At 31.3% G+C, this 24,907-nt stretch overlaps 1 protein-coding gene across 2 annotated transcripts in view; it reads left to right on the top strand.

The window, feature by feature from the left end:
- Positions 1 to 23,825, top strand: part of LOC148949568 (uncharacterized) — a 62,756-nt gene extending 38,931 nt beyond the window's left edge. For both annotated transcript variants that reach the window (XM_089093018.1, XM_089093017.1), the window contains exons 3-4: positions 19,515 to 19,761; positions 22,935 to 23,825. In XM_089093018.1, coding sequence (XP_088949144.1) covers positions 19,515 to 19,761; positions 22,935 to 23,052 — 365 coding nt within the window. In that variant the 3' untranslated portion in view covers positions 23,053 to 23,825. The remainder of the gene's footprint in view (positions 1 to 19,514; positions 19,762 to 22,934) is intronic.
- The last annotated feature ends 1,082 nt before the right edge of the window (positions 23,826 to 24,907 follow it).

The raw sequence follows: 24,907 nt of genomic DNA, 5'->3' as shown, positions 1-24,907 counted from the left end.
TAAAAATAGCTCAAAGATCATATAACAAAAACTCTGGTATCAACACAACCCCCCAGGGTCCGGGGGAAGGCGTTGTAAGTTATGTCCTGGGGGTATATATGGTTCTTATGGAAGGAGTGCTCTTATAAACTTCAGAGAGGGCTCATTTGATTGGAAATTGAAAGTTCTAGTTTACTTTTTAGAATTAAAAGAGATCGGAGGGTAACCAGCCCTCCCCCCACGCCCTTTTTCCCTAATGTATCCGATAAAAATTTTGAGATAGGCATTTTGTTAAAAATAGTTCAAAGATCATAAAAGATTAATTGGTCTTCACGTAACGACCCACAATCAGGCAATAAAAGGTGACCTAGGAGTATTTTCGCTGAGAATGAGTAGATTAGCACAGATGATCCAGTACTGGCTAAAAGTTCTAAGTCTGCCAGAAGATAGGTTAGCAATAGCAGCTTATGTGGAAATGCTACGGTCGAAACGTAAAAGATCGTGGCTGTATCAAATAAAAAATGTTTTAGATGGATTAGGATTATCCTATATTTGGAATGAGGGGCTAGGACCCTCAGATCAGGGTGAGCCATTTTCGGCTATGATTATTGAAAGAATAAAAGACCAGGAAGTCCAAATGTGGACCCAGGCAGTTAAAGCATCTGAAACATTGAAGTTTTATTCCCAAGTAAAAGAGATATTTGGATTTGAATATTATTTTAAACTAGGATTACCGGGGGAGACATTAAGGACTTGGTATCGGGTCCGAGTGAATTGCCTGCTAATGAAAAATAGAAAAACAGTATTTGAAAGAAAAAGGATGGCCCCAGATGCATATGCAGATTATTCTTGACCCAGATGTAACCTAGGTATTGAAGTTGTGGCCCATTTTCTCGCCGTGTGCCAGAAAATTTCTATATTAAGGGGAAAGTATTTTGGGGGTGGTAAGTTGTAGTTCCCGGGGATCGTGAAAACGACTGTAAAAAGGACAATCAGGCAGTTATGTAAATATGTAAATGAAGTGTTGACACCAATGAGTGAAACTTGATATTTATGTTATTTTTCTTGTGAAGTGTAATTAAGAATACTGTTCTGTATGGCCTGTTTTTTTTTTTTGGCTTATAATAAATTTTTATTATTATTATTATAACAAAAACTCCAGTTTCGACACAACCCCCCCAGGACTTGGGGCCAGGCGTTGTTAGTTATACCCTGGGGGCATATATGGTTCTTATGTAAGGGATTCTCATATAAACTTCAAAAGAGGGCTCATTTGATTGGAAAGTGAAAGTTCTAGTTTACTTTTTGAGAGTCAAAAGAGATCAGAGGAGAACTAGCCCCCCCCCCTCCACGGTTTTTTTCGTAAAACCCATCCGATAAGAACTTTGAAATAGCCATTTTTTTTAATTAGTTCAAGGATCATATAACGAAAACACCGGGGTCGACACAACCCCCCAGGGCCTGAGGGCAGGCGTTGTAAGTTATATCGTGGGGGAATATATGGTTCTTATGGAAGGCATGCTAGTAAAAACTTCAGAGGGGGCTCATTTGATTTGAAATTGAAAGATCTAGTTCAGTTATTGAAAGTCAAAAGAGATTAGAGGGCAACTAGCCCCCCCCCCCACACACCCGTTTTTTCCAAACCCATCTGATACAAATTTTGAGATAGCCGTTTTATTAAAATAGTTCAAAAGTCAGATAAAAAAACTCCAGTGTCGACACCCCCCCCCCCAGGGCCCAGGAGTAGGCGTTTTAAGTTATGTACTGGGGCCGTATATTGTTCTTATGAAAGAGATGCACGTATAAACTTCAGAGAGGGCTCATTTGATTGGAAACTAAAACCTCTCTTTCAATTTCTCAGGGTCAAAAGAGATCGGAGGGCAACTAGCCCCTTCCCCTCCACGACTTTTTCTTCCGCAAACCCATCCGATAAAAATTTTGAGGTGACCATTTTGTTAAAAATAGTTCATATTTCAGATATTTAAACTCTGGGGTCAAAACAACCCCCCAGGGCCCGGGACAGGTGTTGTAAGTTGTATATATGGTTCATGTAGAAAGGATGCTCGTATAAACTCCAGAGAGGGCTCATTTGATTGAAAATGGAAAGTTCTATTTCACTTTTGAAGAGTCAAAAGAAATCTAAAGGCAACTAGTCCCCCCCCCCCCCACCACGCCATTTTTTCCCCAAACCCATCCGGTAAAAATTTTGAGATAGCCATTTTGTTAAAAATAGTTCAAACATCAGATAACAAAAACTCTGTGGTGGACAAAAACCCATATTTTTTACTTTGATATTGTTATTTTGATGCTAATTTTGAAACTTTGATGAGCATTTGATATTGAAAAAAAAGTTTGATTCTGAAATAAGGAATTTTTAAATACTTGAAACTTTTTGCAATCGAAAACGAACAAAAATTAATTGAAAAAAAACTTTCCGAAAAAGAAATTTTTCAAAGAAAACTAAAGGCCATTTTAAACTTAAGATCAGCAGATACAAATACCTGTTAAAATTCAAACTCAAAACGACCAGAAATTACTATTAAAAAAATAAATGAAAACAAAAACGAACAGAAATTAAATAAACAATCATAGCAGAAAACATACAACAAGTAATAAAATAAATGAATAAATAAATCTTAAAAGCGAGTAATTCTTAAATTGAATATACAAATCAAGCTTAAAAGGGAAAAAAATATGTTGCTATTGAAGCATAAATAGAACCCAAAACGAACAGAAATTAAATAAACAATCAATGCAAACAAACATAGGCTACAATTGATACTAATATAAATGAATAAATAAAACTTAAAACGAGTGAAACTTAAATTGAATATGCAAATCAAACTTGAAACGAATAAAAATCACTACAGACAAGAGTTTGGGTTTTACCTCCTTCTCTCACTGTAAAAGTCTAAAACCTACTGCGTCATTGGCGCTTTCCTGAACACTATATGTGTCTTGAACAGTCCTGGAAAGTATAAACAAAATCAAAGTGAATATTCGATATACAATTATATTAATTGTTGATCCATCGATTCAAGATTTTATTTCTCTCTAATTTTATTTTCATTTTCAATGCTGTAAGAACTGGAAAAGAAAATATGTGTAATATAATTCGTTTTCAGTGAAGCTCCAATGACGCAGTAGACTTTAGGTTTTTACATTTAAGGAAGGGAGCAGTATCCAAAATCTTGTTCGTTGTGAAACTATATTTGTCTTGAACAATTTTAGAAAGAACTAATAAATTAAACTGAATATCTGACGTATAATGATATTAATTGCTGAAAGCTCATCAATTAAAAATTTTACTGTAATTGTAATGTTTATTTTCAATATTAAGTACCAAAGAAAATATTTGTAATACAATTAGTTTTCAGTAAAGCGCCAATGACGCAGTAGGTTTTAGACTTTTAGTGAGAGAAGGAGGCGATACTTAAACTCTTATTTGTAGTTATTTTTTTTCCTTTAAAGCTTTATTTGCATATTCAATTTAAGTTTCACTCGTTTTAAGATTTATTTATTCATATACATTAATATCTATTGTTTGTTTGTTTGCATTGATTGTTTATTATAAATTAAATTTTGAATACCAAAAACCAATATATTTGACACCTTTATACTTTATAACTGTAAAAAACTAAACATTTTTCAAAGTGACAACTAAATAAATACAATAACTCCTGTAAAAAAAATGATAATAAAACACAAAAAACGTAACCGTTCAGGGGGAAAATACAGAAATTCCCAGTATTCCGTTCAGGGGACACATTTCTGATTATAGTGGCTTCATATATCAGCTCATGGGTACTCTTGCAACGCAAGCAAAAGTTGGCGGCATATTTTTACCGAAATTACCCCTTGTTAATTTGTTTTTCTTGTGTTTTCTATAATTATACGAACTTTCTTGTGTACTAATAAATGCACTAATAACTAATAAACAAATACATATTTAGGATCACCATAAAAAGCTGATTCTGCGATGGAATGTTATCCATAGTTAGGCTGTTATACTTTCGTTATTGACAAGGATCGTTATTTACTTATCATTCATTACCATGAAGAATTTGAATTTTGTTGTTTTTCCAACCAAATCATATAGAAAAAATGTTTGAAGGAAAACTCGAGAGGGGTCACTCAGTCACAAATTCGACCTTTTATTTTCCTTATTAATGGTCAAAATATATTGGCAGGCAGCTAACAATGGGGCAACACACATTTTCCCATGGCCTTTCCCTATTCTGCTTTCTTATCTTTGGTTTCCTTATAATTACTGTATATTCCCAAATTTCCAGGGGGGGCATGGCCCCCTGCCAGTAGAAAGAGGGGTACCAGCGCGACGATTCACCCCTGCTGCCACCTATAACTTTTTTTAACACCAAATTTGCGCATAAAGTCCCTAGGGAGAACACGTGGTTAATGGGGTCAATGACCTCTTTTTTCCAAGGTCGATTTATTTGTTGTTGTTGTTGTAAGTGCACGCTCTCAGCGAATGTCAAGGTCGATTTATTTGTTGTTGTTGTTGTAAGTGCACGCTCTCAGCGATTGTCAAGGTCGATGTTGTTGTTGTTGTAAGTGCACGCTCTCAGCGTATGTTATGAGTTTCCAGAAATAGAAAGCAGCATTTGTTGTTGTTTTGGACATGTACATGCTCGATGCAAATGTTACGAGTTTCCCGGAAACAGTTAGATCACGTGTTTCCTTCTCAGCCAATCAGCGAGTCGGATACATATCCTTTCTAGGGGAAAGGGATTTCTGAAAAATTGATTGCGTAATCAAAGTGTGTCAATGACCTAAATTTCCAAGGTCGATATTGTTGTTGTTGTTGTTTTGGCCATGTGCATAGGGTCATTAGGGAGAACACGTGGTTAATTAAAGCGATTGGGAATTTGGAACACCTGTGCTGTCAGTCATTAATCAAATTGTTTCCGGGCAAAGTTTAATAATGTCTGACAGGTACTGTCAATCATTAATCAAATTGTTTCCAGTCGAAGTTTAATAATGTCTGACAGGTGATGTCAAGATTGATTGATATGTCACGAAATGGGAATTCATTTGTTGTTTCTAAGGGGAATTATTGATTCACGAAAGGGGAATTAATTTGATGTTTCTAAGGGGAAGGTGGGGAAGAGATATATTGATTGCGTAATCGAATGGAGAAAATTCCCGAGAAATTGATTACATAATCGGTAGAACCCTATAAGGAGCTCGTGACAGGAATCCATTTATGGGCATAGAATGACGTAATCAACTAGGACAAATGGATTTCTGAGAAATTGATTACATAATCAGTAGAACCCTATCAGAAGGTCATGACGGGAATTCATTTATGGGCATAGAATGACGTAGTCGACTAAGACAATTGGATTTCTGAGAAATTGATTACATAATCGGTAGAACCATATCAGGAGGTCCTAACGGGAATCCATTTATGGACATAGAATGACGTAATCAACTAGGACAAATGGATTTCTGAGATATTGATTACATAATCGGTAGAACCCTATCAGAAGGTCATGACGGGAATTCATTTATGGGTATAGAATGACGTAATCGACTAAGACAAGCAAGTTAATTTCTTAATTTCCCTCCTAAACCCATTTTGCAAATTGAAGTACTTATCTTTTTCACCCACAACTATACTTTACAGCTTTTAGAATACCTCAACACCAAGAAATACTTTTCAAAGACCATTTCAGAGCAAGTTACTTTCTTAATGTCCCACCTAAACTCATTTTACAAGTTGAAGTTCCCATCCTTTTCACCCGCAACTTTACTTTACAGCTTTTTGAATGCCCCAACTCCAAGCAATACTTTTCAAAAGGTATTTCAGAACAAGTTATTTTCTTAATTACCCTTCTAAACCTATTTTCCAACTTGAAGTACCCATCCTTCTCACCCACTACTTTACTTTACAGCTTTTGAATGCCCCAACACCAAGAAATACTTTTCAAAAGGCATTTCAGAACCAGTTCTTTTCTTAATGTCCCTCCCAAACCCATTTTACAAGTTGAAGTACCCATACTTTTCAACCACAACACTACTTTACAGCTCTTGAAGGCCACAAGACCAAGCAATACTTTTCAAAAGTCATTTCAGAACAAGTTATTTTCTTAATGTCCCTTCTAAACCTATTTTCCAACTTGAAGTACCCATCCTTCTTACACACAGTTTTACTTTACAGCTTTTGAATGCTCCAACACCGAGCAATACTTTTCAAATGACATTTCAGAACCAGTTCTTTTCTTAATGTCCCTCCTAAACCCATTTTGCAAGTTGAAGTACTTATCTTTTTCACCCACAACTGTACTTTACAGCTTTTTGGATACCTCAATACCAAGAAATACTTTTCAAATACCATTTCAGAGCAAGTTCCTTTCTTAGTGACCATCCCAAACCCATTTACAAATTGAAGTACCCATCCTTTTAGCTTAGAGTTTTAGTTTGGTTTAGTTTTAGTTAAAAGTTTAGAGTTTTTAGCTTAGAGTCTTAGCTTAGAGTTTTTGTTAGAGTTCTAGTTTATTTTAGTTTTATTTAAGAGTTTAGAGTTTTTAGCTTATAGTCTAAGCTTAGAGTTTTATTTAGAGTTCTAGTTTAGTTTATTTTAGTTACATTTAAGAATTTAGAGTTTTAGCTTAGAGTCTTAGCTTAGAATTTTACTTAAAGTTGTAGTTTGGTTAAGTTTTAGTTAAGAGTTTCGAGTTTTAGCTTAGAGTCTTAGCTTAGAGTTTTTGTGAGAGTTCTAGTTTAGTTTAGTTTTAGTTAAGAGTTTAGAGTTTTACCTTAGAGTCTTAGCTTAGAGTTTTAGTTAGAGTTGAAGTTTAGTTTAGTTACAGCTAAGAGTTTCGAGTTTTAGCTTGGAGTCATACCTTAGAGTTTTACTTAAAGTTTTAGTTTGGCTAAGTTTTAGTTAAGAGTTTCGAGTTTTAGCTTAGAGTCTTAACTTAGACTTTTTTTGTTAGAATTATAGTTTAGTTTAATTTTAGTTAAGAGTTTGATGTTTTAGCTTTGAGTTTCTGTTAGAGTTCTAGTTTAGTTTAGTTAAGAGTTTGGTGTTTTAGCTTAGAGTCTTATCATAGAGTTTTTGTTAGAGTTCTAGTTTATTTTAGTTTTAGTTAAGAGTTTAGAGTTTTTAGCTTAGAGTCTTAGCTTAGATTTTTAGTTTGGTTTAGTTTTAGGTAAAAGTTTAGATTTTTTAGCTTAGAGTCTTATCTTAGAGTTTTTGTTAGAGCTCTAGTTTAGATTAGTTTTAATTAAGAGTTTAGAGTTTTTAGCTTAGAGTCTTAGCTTAGAGTTTTATTTAGAGTTCTAGTTTAGTTTAGTTTAGTTACAGTTAAGAATTTAGAGTTTTAGCTTAGAGTCTTAGCTTATAATTTTACTTAATGTTATAGTTTGGTTAAGTTTTAGTTAAGAGTTTCGAGTTTTAGCTTAGAGTCTTAGCTTAGAGTTCTAGTTTAGTTTAGTTTTAGTTAATAGTTTAGAGTTTTTAGCTTAGAGTCTTAGCTTAGAGTTTTAGTTAGAGTTGAAGTTTAGTTTAGTTACAGCTAAGAGTTTGATGTTTTACCTTAGAGTCATAGCTTAGAGTTTTAGTTAGAGTTCTAGTTTAGTTTAGTTTTAGTTAAGAGTTTAGAGTTTTTAGCTTAGAGTCTTAGCTTAGAGTTTTTTTTAGAGCTCTAGTTTAGTTTAGTTTTAGTTAAGAGTTTAGAGTTTTTAGCTTAGAGTCTTAGCTTAGAGTTTTTGTTAAAGTTCTAGTTTATTTTAGTTTTAGTTAAGAGTTTAGAGTCTTTAGCTTAGAGTCTTAGCTTAGAGTTTTTGTTAGAGTTCTAGTTTAGTTTAGTCTTAACTTAGAGTTTTTTGATAGAGTTATAGTTTAGTTTAATTTTATTTAAGAGTTTTATGTTTTACCTTTGAGTTTCATTTAGAGTTATAGTTTATTTTATTTTTATTTAATAGTTTTATGTTTTACCTTAGAGTCATAGATTAGAGTTTTAGTTAGAGTTCTAGTTTAGTTTAGTTTTAGTTAAGAGTTTAGAATTTTAGATTAGAGTCTTAGCTTAGACTTTTTTTTATAGTTGAAGTTTAGTTTATTTTTAGTTAAGAGTTTAGAGTTTTTAGCTTAGAGTCTTAGCTTAGAGTTTTAGTTAGAGTTCTAGTTTATTTTAGTTTTAGTTAAGAGTTTAGAATTTTTAGTTTAGAGTCTTAGTTTAGAGTTTTTGTTGAAGTTCTAGTTTAGTTTAGTTTTATTTAAAATTTTAGATTTTTTAGCTTAGAGTCTTAGGTTAGAGTTTTTTTTAGAGTTCTAGTTTAGTTTAGTCTTAATTTAGATTTTTTTTATAGATTTTTAGTTTAGTTTAATTTTAGTTAATAGTTTGATGTTTTACCTTTGAGTTTCAGTTAGAGTTCTAGTTTAGTTTTAGTTCAGAGTTTGGTTTTTTACCTTAGAGTCTTATCTTAGAGTTTTTAGTTTTAGTTCTAGTTTAGTTTAGTTTTAGTTAATATTTTAGAATTTTAGATTAGAGTATTAGCTTAGAGTTTTAGTTAGAGCTTTAGTTTTTTTTAGTTTTGGTTAAGAGTTTAGAATTTTAGCTTAGAGTCTTAGCTCAGAGTTTTTGTTAGAGTCATAGTTTATTTTAGTTTTAGTTAATAGTTTAGAGTTTAAGATTATAGTCTTATATTGGAGTTTTTGTTAGAGTTGAAGTTTAGTTTAGTAATATTTAGGAGTTTAGAGTTTTAGCTTAGACTCATAGCTTAGAGTTTTACTTAAAGTTGCAGTTTAGTTAAGTTTTAGTTAAGAGTTTCGAGTTTTAGCTTAGAGACTTAGCTTAGAGTTATAGTTTAGTTTAGTTTTAGTTAAGAGTTTAGAGTTTTTTAGCTTAGAGTCTTAGCTTAGAGTTTTTTTTAGTGTTCTATTTTAGTTTAGTTATAGTTAAGAATTTAGAGTTTTAGATTAAAGTCATAGCTTAGAGTTTTAGTTAAAGTTATAGTTTAGTAAAGTTATAGTTAAGAGTTTAGAGTTTTACCTTAGTGTCATAGCTTAGAGTTTTTGTTAGAGTTCTAGTTTAGTTTAGTAATAGTTAAGAGTTTAGAGTTTTAGCTAAGAGTCTTAGCCTAGAGTTTTTGTTAGAGTTCTAGTTTAGTTTAGTTTTAGTTTAGAGTTTTAGCTTAGACTTAGAGTTTCAATTAGAGTTCTAGTTTGGTTTAGTTAAAGTTATAAATTTAGAGTTTTCGCTTAGTGTCATAGCTTAGATTTTTACTTAAAGTTATAGTTTGGTTAAGTTTTAGTTAAGAGTTTCGAGTTTTAGCTGAGTCTTAGCTTAGAGTTTTTGTTAGAGTTCTAGTTTAGTTTAGTTTTAGTTAATAGTTTAGAGTTTTATCTTAGAGTCTTAGTTTATAGTTTTTGTTTAAGTTCTAGTTTATTTTAGTTTTAGTTTAGAGTTTTATCTAAGACTTAGATTTTCAATTAGAGTTTTATCTTTTTTTAATTTTAGTATAGTTCTTACATTTTGTAGCTTTGTGTATTATCTTAGTTTTAGTTAGATTTCTAGTCTATTTTATTTTTATTAAATAGTTTTATAGATTTACCTGATGTTATTAGAGTAGATTTTTTTTTTTAGTTAAAGATTAGTTTAGTAACAGTTAAGAATTTATATTTTTAGCCTAGAGTCATAGCTTAGAGTTTTACTTAAAGTTATAGTTTGGTTAAGTTTTAGTTAAGAGTTTAGATTTTTAGCTCAGTCTTAGCTTAGAGTTTTTGTTAGAGTTCTAGTTTTTTTTTAGTTAAGAGTTTAGAGTTTTACATTAGAGTCTTAGCTTAGAGTTTTTGTTAGAGTTGTATTTTATTTTAATTTTATTTAATAATTTTATGTTTTACATTTTATTTTAAGTTAGATTTATAGTTTAGTTTAATGTTAGTTAATATTTTAGTATTTTAAATTAGAGTCATTGCTTAGAGTTTTTGTTAGAGTTCTAGTTTAGTTTAGTTTTAGTTAAGAGTTTAGAGTTTTACATTAGAGTCTTAGCTTAGAGTTTTTGTTAGAGTTCTAGTTTAGTTTAATTTTAGTTAAGAATTTGATGTTTTACCTTTGAGTTTCAGTTAGAGTTCTAGTTTAGTTTACTTTTAGTTAAGAATTTAGTGTTTTACCCTAGAGTCTTAGCTTAGAGTTTTAGTTAGAGTTCTAGTTTAGTTTAGTTTTAGTTAAGAGTTTAGAATTTTAGCTTAGAGTCTTAGCTTAGAGTTTTTGTTAGAGTTCTAGTTTATTTTAGTTTTAGTTAATAGTTTAGAGTCTTAGCTTAGAGTTTTTGTTAGAGTTGAAGTTTAGTTTAGTAATAGTTAAGAGTTTAGAGTTTTTAGCTTAGAGTCATAGCTTAGAGTTTTAGTTAAAGTTCTAGTTTAGTTTAGTTATAGTTAAGAGTTTAGAGTTTTTAGCTTAGGGTCTTAGCTTAGAGTTTTTGTTAGAGTTCTAGTTTAGTTTAGTTTTAATTAAGAGTTTAGAGTTTTAGCTTAGAGTCTTAGCTTAGAATTGTTGTTGGACTTATAGTTTAGTTTAGTTTTAGTTAATAGTTTAGAGTTTTAGATTAGAGTCTTACCTTAGAGTTTTTGATAGAGTTCTAGTTTAGTTTAGTTTTAGTTAAGAGTTTCAGCTTAGAGTCTTAGCTTCGAGTTATAGTTAGATTTGAATTTTATTGTATTTATAGTTAAGAATTTAAATTTTTTATCTTAAAGTAATAGACAGGAATTTTTGTTGGAGTTCTAGTTTATTTTAGTTATGAGTCGAGAGTTTTATAACATAGTCATATACTATAGTTTTTGTTGAAGTTGAAGTTTATCGTAGTAACAGTTAATAATTTATAGTTTTTATATTAGATTCTTAGCTTAGAGTTTTACTTAGAGTTCTAGTTTAGTTTAGTTTTAGTTAAGAGTTTAGAGTTATATCTTATAGTCTTAGCTTAGAGTTTTTGTTGAAGTTCTAGTTTAGTTTAGTTAATAGTTTAGAGTTCTACCTTAGAGTCTTAGCTTATAGTTTTACTTAGAGTTGAAGTTTATTTTAGTTATAGTCAAGGGTTTAGAGTTTTAGCTCGGAGTCTTAGCTTAGAGTTTTAGTTAGAGTTCTAGCTTAGTTTAGTTTTAGTTAAGAGTTTAGAGTTTTACCTTAAAGTCTTAGCTTAGAGTTTTAGTTAGAGTTCTAGTTTAGTTTAGTTTTAGTTAAGAGTTTTAAGTTTTACCTTAAAGTCTTAGATTAGAGCTTTAGTTAGGGTTGAAGTTTCGTTTAGTTTAGTTATAGTTAAGAGTTTATAGTTTTAGCTTAGAGTCGTAGCTTGGAGTTTTAGTTAGAGTTATTGTTTAGTTTAGTTTTAGTTAAGAGTTATAGCTTAGAGGTTTAGCCTAGAATCTTAGCTTAGAGATTTAGTTAGAGTTGAAGTTTAGTCTAAACTAGCATAACCACAAAATTCCACAATATTGCATAGAAATACCAAAAAATCTAAGTTAAGACTAAACTAAACTAGAACTCTAACAAAAACTCTAAGCTATGACTCTAAGCTAAAAACATTAAACTCTTAACTAAAACTAAAATAAACTAGATCTTCAAAAACAACTATAAGCTAAGACTCTAAGCTAAAAACTCTAAAATCTTAACTATAACTAAATTAAATTAAAACTCTAACTAAAACTAAAAGCTAATACTCTAAGCTAAAAACTCTAAAATCTTAACTATTACTAAAATAAACTACAACTCTAACAAAAAATATAAGATAAGATTCTAAGCAAAAAACTCTAAACTCTTAACTATTACTAAAGTAAACTTCAACTCTAACAAAAACTCTAAGCTAAGACTCTAAACTATTAACTAAAACTAAACTAGAACTTTAACTAAAAACTCTAAGCTAAGACTCTAAGCTAAAACTCTAAACTCTTAACTAAAACTAAAATAAACTAGAACTCTAACAAAAACTCTAAGCTAAGACTCTAAACTAAAACTCTTAAACAAAACTAAACTAAACTAGAACTCTAACTAAAACTCTAAGATAAAACTCTAAGGTAAAACACTAAACTCTTAACTAAAAGTAAACTAAACTATAACTCTAACTGAAACTCAAAGGCAAAACATCAAATTCTTAACTAAAATTAAACTAAACTAGAACTCTAACAAAAACTCTAAGCTAAGACTCTAAGGTAAAACTCTAAACTCTTAACTAAAACTAAACTAAACTAGAACTATAACTAAAACTCTAAGCTATGAGTCTAATGTAAAACAATAAACTCTTAACTAAAAGTAAAGTAAACCAGAACTCTAACTGAAACTCTATGGTAAAACAACAAATTTTTAACTAAAATTAAACTAAATTAGAACTCTAGCAGAAACTTTAGGCTAAAAATCTTAGGTAAAACTCCATACTCTTACCTAAAACTAAACTATAATTCTAACAAAAACTATAAGCTAAGACTCAGCTAAAAATCTAAACTCTTAACTAAAACTTAACCAAACTATAACTTTAAGTAAAACTCTAATCTATGACTCTAAGCTAAAAATCTAAATTCTTAACTGTAAGTAAAGTAAACTTTAACTCTAACTAAAACTCTAAGCTAAGACTCTCTGGTAAAACTATAAACTCTTAACTAAAACTAAATTAAACTAGAACTCTAAATAAAACTAAGCTAAGACTCTAAGATAAAAACTCTAAACTCTTAACTAAAACTAAACCAAACTAGAACTCTAATTGAAACTCTAAGTCTAAGCTAAAACTCTAAACTAAAACTAAACTAAACTAGAACTTCAACAAAAACTCTAAACCAAGACTCTAAGCTAAAACTCTAAACTCTTAACTAAAACTAAACTAAACTAGAACTCTAACGAAAACTCTAAGCTAAGACTCAGCTAAAACTCGAAACTCTTAACTAAAACTTAACCAAACTATAACTTTAAGTAAAAATCTAAGCTATGACACTAAGCTAAAACTCTAAATTCATAACTTTAACTAAACCAAACTAGAACTCTAATTGAAACTCTAAGTCTAAGCTAAAACTCTAAACTAAAACTAAACTAAACTAGAACTCTAACAAAAACTCTAAGCTAAGACTCAGCTAAAACTCGAAACTCTTAACTATAACTAAACTGAACTAGAGCTCTAACAAAAACTCTACGCTATGACACTAATGTAAAACTCTAAACTCTTAACTATAACTTTACTAAACTATAACTTTAACTAAAACTCTAAGCTATGACTCTAAGCTAAAACTCTAAATTCTTAACTATAACTAAACTAAACTAGAAATCTAACTAAAACTCTAAGCTATGACTCTAAGCTAAAACTCTAAATTCTTAACTATAACTAAACTAAACTATAACTCTAAGCTAAGACTCTAAGGTAAAACTCGAAACTCTTAACTAAAACTTAACTAAACTACAACTTTAAGTAAAACTCTAAGCTATGAGTCTAAGCTAAAACTCTAAACTCCTAACTATTACTAAACTAAACTTCAACTCTAACAAAAACTCTAATCTAAGACTCTAAGATAAAAATCTAAACTATTAACTAAAACTAAAATAAACTAGGACTATAACAAAAAATATGAGCTAAGAATATAAGCTAAAACTATAAAATCTTAACTAAAACTAAACAAAACTAGAACTCTAACTAAAACTCTAAGATAATACTCTAATATAAAATTCTAAAATCTTAAATAAAACTAAAATAAACTAGAACTCCAACTAAAACTCTAAGCTAAGACTCTAAGGTAAAACACCAAACTCTTAACTAAAACTAAACTGAACTAGAACTCTAACTGAAACTCAAAGGTAAAACATCAAACTCTTAACTAAAATTAAACTAAACTATAACTATATAAAAAAAAATCTAATTTAAGACTAAACTAAACTAGAACTCTAACAAAAACTCTAACCTAAGACTCTAAGCTAAAAACTCTAAACTTTTAACTAAAACTAAACTAAACTAGAACTTCAACAAAAACTGTAAACTAAGACTCTAAGCTAAAAATTCTAAACTCTTAACTAAAACTAAAATAAACTATAACTCTAACAAAAAATATAAGATAATAATATATTATAAAATTATAAAATATTAAATAAAAATAAACTATACTAGAGCTATAAATAAAACTCTAAGCTAAGACTCTAATATAAAAACTCTAAACTCTTAACTAAAACTAAAATAAACTTGAACTCTAACAAAAACTCTAAGCTAAAACTCTAAGATAAAATTCTAAACTATTAACTAAAACTAAACTAAACTAGAACTATAACTAAAACTATAAGCTAAGACTCCAAGCTAAAAAACCAAACTCTTAACTAAAACTAAACTAAACTAGAACTCTAACTGAAACTCAAAGGTAAAACATCAAACTCTTAACTAAAATTAAACTAAACTAGAACTCTATCGATAAAACTCTAAGTTAAGACTAAACTAAACTAGAACTCTTACAAAAACTCTAAGCTAAGACTCTAAGCTAAAAACTCTAAACTTTTAACTAAAACTAAACTAAACTAGAACTCTAACAAAAACTATAAGCTAAGACTCTAAGCTAAAAACTCTAAACTCTTAACTAAAAATAAACTAAACTAGAACTCTAACTAAAACTATAAGCTAAGACTCTAAGCTAAAACCTCTAAACTCTTAACTAAAACTAAAATAAACTAGAACTCTAACTAAAACTCTAAGCTATGATTCTAAGGTAAAACATCAAACTCTTAGCTGTAACTAAACTAACTTTAACTCTAAATAAAACTCTAAGCTAAGACTCTAAGTTAAAAACTCTAAACTCTTAAATAAAACTAAAATAAAATACAACTCTAACTAAAACTCTAATCTATGACTATAAGCTAAAACACTAAACTCTTAACTATAACTTAGCCAAACTAAAACTTTAAGTAAAACTCTAAGCTATGACTCTAAGCTAAAACTCTAAATTCCTAACTGTAACTAAACTAAACTAGAACTCTAAATAAAACTCTAAGCTAAGACTCTAAGCTAAAAACTCTAAACTCTTAATTAAAACTAAACTAAACTATAACTCTAACAAAAACTCTAAGCTAATACTCTAAGCTAAAAACTCTAAAATTTTAACTAAAAATAAACCAAACTAAAACTCTACGCTAAGACTCTAAGCTAAAAACTCTAAACTCTTAACTAAAACTAAAATAAACTAGAACTCTAACTAAAACTCTAAGCTAAGACTCTAAGCTAAAACACCAAACTCTTAACTAAACTAAACTAGAACTCTAACTGAAACTCAAAGGTAAAACATCAAACTCTTAACTAAAATTAAACTAAACTAGAATTCTAACAAAAAAAGTCTAAGTTAAGACTCTAAGCTAAAACTAGAAACTCTTAACTAAAACTTAGCCAAACTAAAACTTTAAGTAAAACTCTAAGGTATGACTCCAAGCTAAAACTCGAAACTCTTAGCTGTAACTAAACTAAACTTCAACTCTAACTAAAACTATAAGATAAGACTATAATCAAAAAACTCTAAACTATTAAATAAAACTAAACTAAACTAGAACTCTAACAAAAACTCTAAGCTAAGACTCTAAGCTAAAACTCTAAACTCTTAACTAAAACTTAACCAAACTATAACTTTAAGTAAAATTCTAAGCTATGACTATAAGCTAAAACTCTAAATTCTTAACTGTAACTAAACTAAACTAAACTAGAACTCTAAATAAAACTCTAAGCTAAGACTCTAAGCTAAAAACTCTAAACTCTTAACTAAAACTAAACTAAACTAGAACTCTAACAAAAACTCTAAGCTAAGACTCTAAGCTAAAAACTCTTAACTTTTAATTAAAACTAAACCAAACTAAAACTCTAAGCTAAAAGGATGGGTACTTCAATTTGTAAATGGGTTTGGGATGGTCACTAAGAAAGGAACTTGCTCTGAAATGGTCTTTGAAAAGTATTTCTTGGTGTTGAGGTATCCAAAAAGCTGTAAAGTACAGTTGTGGGTGAAAAAGATAAGTACTTCAACTTGCAAAATGGGTTTAGGAGGGACATTAAGAAAAGAACTGGTTCTGAAATCTCATTTGAAAAGTATTGCTTGGTGTTGGAGCATTCAAAAGCTGTAAAGTAAAATTGTGTGTAAGAAGGATGGGTACTTAAAGTTGGAAAATAGGTTTAGAAGGGACATTAAGAAAATAACTTGTTCTGAAATGCCTTTTGAAAAGTATTGCTTGGTGTTTTGGCCTTCAAGAGCTGTAAAGTAATATTGTGGTTGAAAAGTATGGGTACTTCAACTTGTAAAATGGGTTTGGGAGGAACATTAAGAAAAGAACTGGTTCTGAAATGCCTTTTGAAAAGTATTTCTTGGTGTTGGGGCATTCAAAAGCTGTAAAGTAAAGTTGTGGGTGAGAAGGATGGGTACTTCAAGTTGGAAAATAGGTATAGAAGGGACATTAAGAAAATAACTTGTTCTGAAATGCCTTTTGAAAAGTATTGCTTGGAGTTGGGGTGTTCAAAAAGCTGTAAAGTAAAGTTGCGGGTGAAAAGGATGGGAACTTCAACTTGTAAAATGAGTTTAGGAGGGACATTAAGAAAGTAACTTTCTCTGAAATGGTCTTTGAAAAGTATCTCTTGGTGTTGAGGTATCCTAAAAGCTGTAAAGTATAGTTGTTGGTGAAAAAGATAAGTACTTCAATTTGCAAAATGGGTTTAGGAGGGAAATTAAGAAAGTAACTTGCTTGTCTTAGTTGATTACGTCATTCTATACCCATAAATGAATCCCCATCATGACCTTCTGATAGGGTTCTACCGATTATGTAATCAATTTCTCAGAAATCCATTTGTCCTAGTTGATTACGTCATTCTATGTCCTTAAATGGATTCCCGTTAGGACCTCCTGATAGGGTTCTACCGATTATGTAATCAATTTCTCAGAAATCCAATTGTCTTAGTCGACTACGTCATTCTATGCCTATAAATGAATTCCCGTCATGACCTTCTGATAGAGTTCTACCGATTATGTAATCAATTTCTCAGAAATCCATTTGTCCTAGTTGATTACGTCATTCTATGCCCATAAATGGATCCCCGTCATGACCTTCTGATAGGGTTCTACCGATTATGTAATTAATTTCTCAGAAATCCTTTTGTCTTAGTTGATTACGTCATTCTATGCCCATAAATGGATTCCCGTCACGAGCTCCTTATAGGGTTCTACCGATTATGTAATCAATTTCTCGGGAATTCTCTCCCTTCGATTACGCAATCAATATATCTCTTCCCCACCTTCCCATTAGAAACATCAAATTAATTCCCCTTTCGTGAATCAATAATTCCCCTTAGAAACAACAAATTAATTCCCATTTCGTGACATATCAATCAATCTTGACATCACCTGTCAGACATTATTAAACTTCGCCTGGAAACAATTTGATTAATGATTGACAGTACCTGTCAGACATTATTAAACTTTGCCCGGAAACAATTTGATTAATGACTGACAGCACTGGTGTTCCAAATTCCCAATCGCTTTAATTAACCACGTGTTCTCCCTATTGACTCTATGCACATGGCCAAAACAACAACAACAACAATATCGACCTTGGAAATTTAGGTCATTGACACACTTTGATTACGCAATCAATTTCTCAGAAATCCATTTCCCCTAGAAAGGATATGTATCCGACTCGCTGATTGGCTGAGAAGGAAACACGTGATCTAACTGTTTTCGGGAAACTCATAACATTTGCATCGAGCATATACATGTCCAAAACAACAACAAATGCTGTTCTCTATTTCTGGAAACTCATAACATTCGCTGAGAGCGTACACTTACAACAACAACAACATCGACCTTGACATTCGCTGAGAGCGTGCACTTACAACAACAACAACAAATAAATCGACCTTGGAAAAAAGAGGTCATTGACCCCATTAACCACGTGTTCTCCCTAAGGACTCTATGCCCAAATTTGGGGTTAAAAAAAGTTGTAGGTGGCAGCAGGGGTGAATCGTCGCGCTGGTACCCCCCTTTCTACTCCTGCCCTTCCCCTGCCGGCGCCCATGGTGAAGTGCAATGACGTAGTAGGCCTTAGGTTTTTACAGTTAAGGAAGGGGGCAATAACCAAACTATTGTTTGTAGTGAAACTATATTCTTCTTGAACAATTTTAGAAAGATCTCATAAATTAATCTGAATATTTGATGTATAATGATAATAATTGCTGGAAGCTCGTCAGTTCAAAATTTTACTGTAATTTTAATCTTTATTTTCAATATTAAGTACAGAAGAAAATATTTGTAATACGATTCGTTTTCAGTAAAGCGCCAATGACGCAGTAGGTTTTAGACTTTTACAGTGAGAGAAGGAGACAATACCCAAACTCTTTTTTGTTGTGATTTTTGTTTGGTTCAAGCTTAATTTGCATATTCAATTTAAGTTTCACTCGTTTTAAGTTTTTTTTATTCATTTACATTAGTATCTATTGTTTTTTTGTTTGCATTGATTGTTTATTTAATTTCTGTTCGTTTTGGGTTTCATTTATGCTTCAATAGCAAATTATCGTTTTGAGCTTAATTTGCATATTCAATTGAAGCATTATTCGCTTTAACATTTATTTATTCATTTATATTATTACTTGTTGTATGTTTTTTTGCTATGATTGTTTATTTATTTTCTGCGTTTTGGGTTTTATTTAATTTTAATAGTAATTTCAGGTCGTTTTGAGTTTGAATTTTAACAGGTATTTGTATCTGCTGATCTTAAGTTTAAAATGGCCTTTACTTTTCCTAAAAAACTTCTATTTCGGATTTTTTTTTTATTTAATTAATCATGGGAAAACGCTATCCATGAGATACTTCGTCGATGTAGTTGGCATTTCTTCATCTAAATTTCAAACTGTGCTTGTACAGCTTTCGATTTTCGTGGCTAAAAACAAACAATCTATAATTATCTTAATAGTCTGGTCTTGCTTACCAATCAATCTTTTAAAATGAGTGGAGTTTTTTCAGCTATATATTGAGCTTCATTTTTAGTAGCTTGATTTATTTTAACCACTTTGACTTACCATGACGGCTTAACCTTTTGTCCAGCCTTTGTGTGTTTAATCCCGGTTCTTGTCTTTTCTTATTATTTTACTTTCTCTTTTCCATCTATTTTGAAAGTTTTTGGCAGATATACTATCTTTTGTCGATGTCCGAAAAATGTTTAGGCTATCACTGCCATCCTTCGGTAAGTTTGTCAAGTGATCGCGTCCCGGTCCCCTCGTAATGATTGGATGTATCCTTGGGCTGCACACAGAAGCTAGTGAATTTTGCTGTTTATTTTTCAAATTAGCATTGTTTGGTGTAATGAACCAACTGGTGGTCAAAAATACGGAAAAAAAATCCCCATAAAAAAAATCAACAACTTTTGTATGTAGCCTAGGGCAGTTCAGGCAAAAAAGAGGGACTGAGACGCAATTGCGAAGTAATACTTATTTTTGGAAAAAAATCGTTGAACTGGGAATGGATCGACATGTTTGTATTTTATTCAATGTTTTTAATTTTTGAGTTTCAAAGCTGAAGAAATTTTCATTCATTTTAGGTGGACTTACTGTCATTCCTTTTATTTGGAATAGCCCAGGAATTGGACGAAAAAAAAGATCAGAGGAAGAAGTATTTCAAGAAGATAATGTCTCTCTTGTTGTCAAAGTACTTGATTCATTAGAAAAAATGGTCGGTATAATAGAAACCAGCAGCAGAGACGATTGTTTTGCTAGACTTGTATGCGAGTGCAACACACATCCACCAAGATTTGGCATCCTAGGAGCTACGGTTAAATATATTTATCCGTAAGTAATATTAATCAGACATGGTAAAGTAGAAAATATTTGACGCACGAAAAAATGAGCTAGAAGCATAGCTGGAATCTCAGGATCAAATTATAGTTACGTAAATCTTGTTAAGCATCTATGTGGTGTAGTAAAAATAATTTAAATTTTTTTGCTGGGTAAACAATTTTTAGAATCAGAATCCTGGCTTATTAAAATTGATTAGTCATCTACTATTTATTTGCTTTCTCCCAAATTGAATGCTGATACATGATTTAATTATCATTAATTTTAATGTAAATTTGTATTTAAAATTAATGTAATTAAATTTAATGCATTAAATTTGTAAGTAAATTTACTATATTTATAACTTAGTTAAATTTACTATATTAATAAAGTAATCAAACTTAATGTAATTAAATTAACTTAATGTAATTAAATTTAATGCAAAATTTAAATTAATTGAATTAAGTTTAATTAATAATTTAGACTTATTTGCAGGGCATAAAAATTTTTTAATCAGAATCTTGGCTTATTAAAATTGCTGAGTGATATACTATTGATTTGCTTTCTCCCAGACTGAAAGCTAATAAATGTACCAGAATTTTATTTGTGGCTGCATATAAATTAAATTTTTCCGCTGATGTATAGCTGTGAGCTGTGTATAGTTATGCCTCTTAGCTGTGAAGTATAGAAAAAAAATTGAGCTAATCAAGGTTAAAACGATGTGAAATCATAAGTAATGATAAATTTACGCAAAAAGATGAAATATTCAAATACCGAGATTAGTGATGTGAAAAAAAAGAAAAAGAGCCGAACAGAAATGAATTTGGTTTTTTGGTTGAGGTGAGAATTGGGAGTTCCCACCTTAAATTGAATTCAATATCCTTGAATTTTGTATTCCCCACGATGAGTCATTGAAAGAGAGCTGCTCGTCAAAAATTGGCCAATGGCTTTGCTTCTTGTAAACAGACTTCCTAAGACCAATGATAGTTTTAAGTTCTTATATGGTCAGGCTTTAATAGTTTTTCTTTTTTTTTCTCCTTAGTGTTGATTCCAGGAACTAAATACCCTGACCAACATAATTTTTGAGGCCTGTTGTCAGTTTTTTCTTAAGGGAATGACCTAAACATTTTAAACGCAAAATTGAGCCATTTAGCCTCTAAAAACTGAAGTCGAAATTTGAGACAACTTCTAGTGCCAAAGACTTGCCTCCGAACGGAATGAGGGCTCTATTTAAAAGGACTGAGAGACCAAACTATCGCTATGAATTACACAAATAAAAAATATTAAAAAAAATAAAATTGAGAAAATTTTACCAGGAATTATACGACTAATCGTTCTAAAGAAGCTTTTCTTGAAGAAGTAAGATCAAAATAAAGATGCCTCATAGTAACAATGTAATAAACCTTAGGAAAAAAAAAAATTGAGTCACCGTTTACTACGCAGTTACAATTTTTTCTCTGAGTGGTTGTTCCTTCTTTCAGTCTCGGTCAGATTTTGAAGTTGCCTCTTAGCTTTTTAGTTTTATGTAAGATCCTAAAGTTTATAAATATAAGTTGCTTGTTTATATTACTACTTACAGTTTACCCTATCTTCAGTAGGGTGGTAGATATTCTAAAAATGCAATTTGGTGTAATTTTGGGGTGGTGAATTGTTTTTTTTTTTGTATTTCTGGGCATCAAAGATACCAAGGAGCTACCATATTAAAGCTTAGAGGGGTTCTGCCTCCCGGTGTGATTTCCACTTGGTTATACCCACGCACGTACACCTCTTGATCCAACCTGACTGCTTGGCGTGGCATTAGGAGTTAGTTATAAGTTATGCCAAGGCGTTGGTGCTAACTATTGGAGGTTACCTTAATTCTAAAATTTATAATTTAAAATTTAAAAGCTAGCCTATAGCTGTTCTCACTTGAACAGTAGTATAAACTGCCCGTCTTCAGGTAGTTTATCACCTACTACGTTAACATTGGTGGCCTGCACCGTTTATTCATCAATTAGCAATAATTTAAGCAGTGAGTTTCCAGAATTATCATAGCTGGTGACACTCACAAATAAAAGTTGCTTAAGAAAATAGAACCAAAGTAATTAAAGCTCTAAGCTTTTGAAAATTGTAATAGCACCTTCTGTGACATTCAGAATTTGATAGCTATGATTAGAGTTTCAGGGGCAAATTCATAAACAGCAAGTTAATTATATTTTTACAAAATATAAGAAAATTTAAAATATCATGAAGTACCCGGGGAGAGACAGGAGCGCAGTCATTTCGTCTATCTACCAGCCCGCTTAAGAGTTAGTCCTAAATAACATTGGAATATACTTTATTTTTTCAAAGCACTTAGTGTTTGAGCCAGTAGAGATGGCTCTAGCGAAAAGACAAAGGAGGAGCTATCTTAGAGTTAGTTCAGACGCTTGGGGAAAACACATGGGATTTCCTATAGGAAGAATAGCGAAAATGTTCACACGTATTCGAACTGCAAATATTGGCAAAAAAATTCAAACATCAGAAGTCATGACTGAAGATACAGACTTGGAAGTTGCTTTTTAGCTTCTGTAGTCTGAAGTTGAAGCATCATATAAAAGTTGATAATTCTGTACAAGGGCAATCAAATTGGGTGTTTTATGATGCCTGACGATCGACATGTTTTTCAAATTTCAAAAATACCGCCTTCAGCCCTCCGAACGGAAAAGCTAGAAAAAAATCCAAACCATACTCCGAATGGGAACTACGAAACTCCCTATCGAAATTCCCACAGGGAGAATGGGAATTCCAAAACGTCTGAACTAACTCTTTGTTGTAAATTTGTTTTTACTAAGCCTACGCGGGAAAATAATACATAGGAGACATATCGCTTTTTACTTAGTCAACGCCACTGGGTTAAATCTTAAAATTCTTATTACTAAGTTTGTTCGATGCTATGAGATAAAGAAAATTTTTACCCTGATTATGGTGCATCTGCTCTGCCTTCTATGAAGTTACCGTACCTTTGCCATTGTGACCAGTGGCTAAATTCTGCTGATAATGAAAAATGCTGCATGATTGCTGAGTGAATAATGAACTCGAACAAATGAAAAATTACTGCTGATTGAATGAAAAGGATAAGCAAATTTAGATAATGGTAATGAATCGTTGTTATTTTTGTCAATATTTATGTTCGTCGGCATTATTTTCGTCATCTTATTTTTTTTTAGGGTTGAAGCAATCTTGCCGAAGTTTACTGAAAAAGGACAAACTAGTTGCCAATACTTTGAAGACAAATGCTCTGATTTGTACAATATTTTGTCTAGAAGTTACCATACTTATTTTTGATGCTCTATATTTGTTCATATTAATTTGTTTAATTTGTTTATCGTCATTGAGTTATTTAATCAGCTGTGTCCCATGCAAAGTGAATTATTGAACTTAATTCACGTATATGGTGCGGTGCATTGAATTTTGTCTATAGAAATTCGGCAACTTAAATGCTAATGCTTCCTGATTTTAAGCTTTGTTCTGTGGATGAGTGTCCATTGACATTTATCTGTAAAGATAACTTACAGTCATAGAAAATGCGCTTATAAACCATTAAAGATATCACCCCTTGGGGAGAAATAAAAACATACATTTCTACGGACAAGGGAAAAATCTGTTTAAACATCCTTTTCCTTAAGGTCGTAGCAATAAAGGAAAAACATATGTTACATCTTTGTTAAAGATAAATCAAGAAAATATGTAGTATATACTCCACGATACTCAAAAACATTGAATTTTTTTCTTCCTGAGTTTTCTTTTTTATATTCTTTTAGTTGACTTAAAGAATATAAAAAACGCACTTGACAAATCAGTTTAGTATACCTTATCCAGAAAATTCTTCTTCTATTTAACAGCGGGCGGGCTTTTCAGTGATACTATTTAGCCCTTTTCCTTTTGCTTCACTCTGTGGGCTACAGAGCTACTGGCTTGATTGCCTCATGATTATTAGATACTTTCAGATATCTTTCAGTAGATATTTTGACTCTAGCAGTTCACTTATGAGTTGACAGATGTTGATTTCTATGCTCTGTGTGCAGGTATAGTTGGCTAGGCTCTTGGCTGATAGTGAGATTTTGTGGTGTTTTAAGCATTTTAACAGTTTGCAAAGCAGGGTATGTTGTGCAGACGTCAGCATATTACATTCAAATAGGCAATGGCCAATTGTTTCATTATTCAAATTGCAATGCCTGCAAAGAGAGGACAGGGGAATTGAACCAGTTGAATTAGAAAACTTATACGAGAATGCAAAAAAATTTAGTCCATTTGTTCCAGAACGAATTCTATGATAAATTTTAGAAAGATACTTATTCAGAAAGGGGGAAAGGATAGGATTAATCTTATTAAAATTAATATCTGATAGCCTCCATCGGTAAATATCTCTAATCGGGATTGGTCTCCCACTTGGCTGGTATTTTTGCTATTTCATCAACCTGATGATTACCACTTATGCCAGAGTGGCTAGTAATATACTGAAAATAAGTTTTTATGCCACTTGAAGCAAGATTATCTATAATACTGAGACAATGATAAGTGTCAATGTCTAACTTATACTGAGGAGCTGAGGCCAGCAACTCAAGGCTTGATAAAGAGTCAGAATATACAATAATATTATTTGAATTTGCAATCAAAGGTTGGTTTTCCTAATATGTTCTAATGCCATGATTATGGCATTTAACACAGCAAACATTATAGATACATTATTATATAATCTCTCGCCCAGAGCAATGTTCATGAGAGGACGGAAATCACCACTTGCTACCTTTTCACTCATTTTGGAAAAATAAACACATATTTGGAAGTGGTTTGTATAGTTAATTTTATTCAGATCAGCAAATTTTTTTCTGGGCACAAGTGAGGTGGGTTAATTATTTATTCCACTTTGAGAAATTAGTATTTATAATGGGATTTGACCAATTCCATGGAGGTGGTTGAGGAAAAGGGGGTGCAATAGAGTTTGCTGGTATGAGGAACTTCTTCTGAATGTTGGCATACTCATCTGCAATGCCTATGCATGGCTGGATTTCTTAACCAATTATGTAGAGTGTGTGAGCTATTTGATTCAATTTTTGTAAGATGTTTTGTCAAGAGAAAGCTACGTCTCTCCCTTATTGTTGTTAATCCACTCTCCATAAGCAGAAACTTGGTGCTTGTG

This window comes from Artemia sp. Qi Xiang Cuo, chromosome 8 (genome assembly GCF_049724085.1).
Source record: "Artemia sp. Qi Xiang Cuo chromosome 8, ASM4972408v1, whole genome shotgun sequence".
NCBI lineage: Eukaryota > Metazoa > Arthropoda > Branchiopoda > Anostraca > Artemiidae > Artemia > Artemia sp. Qi Xiang Cuo.
Note: the sequence above shows the minus strand (reverse complement) of the source record. Positions and strands in the feature narration are given on the sequence as shown.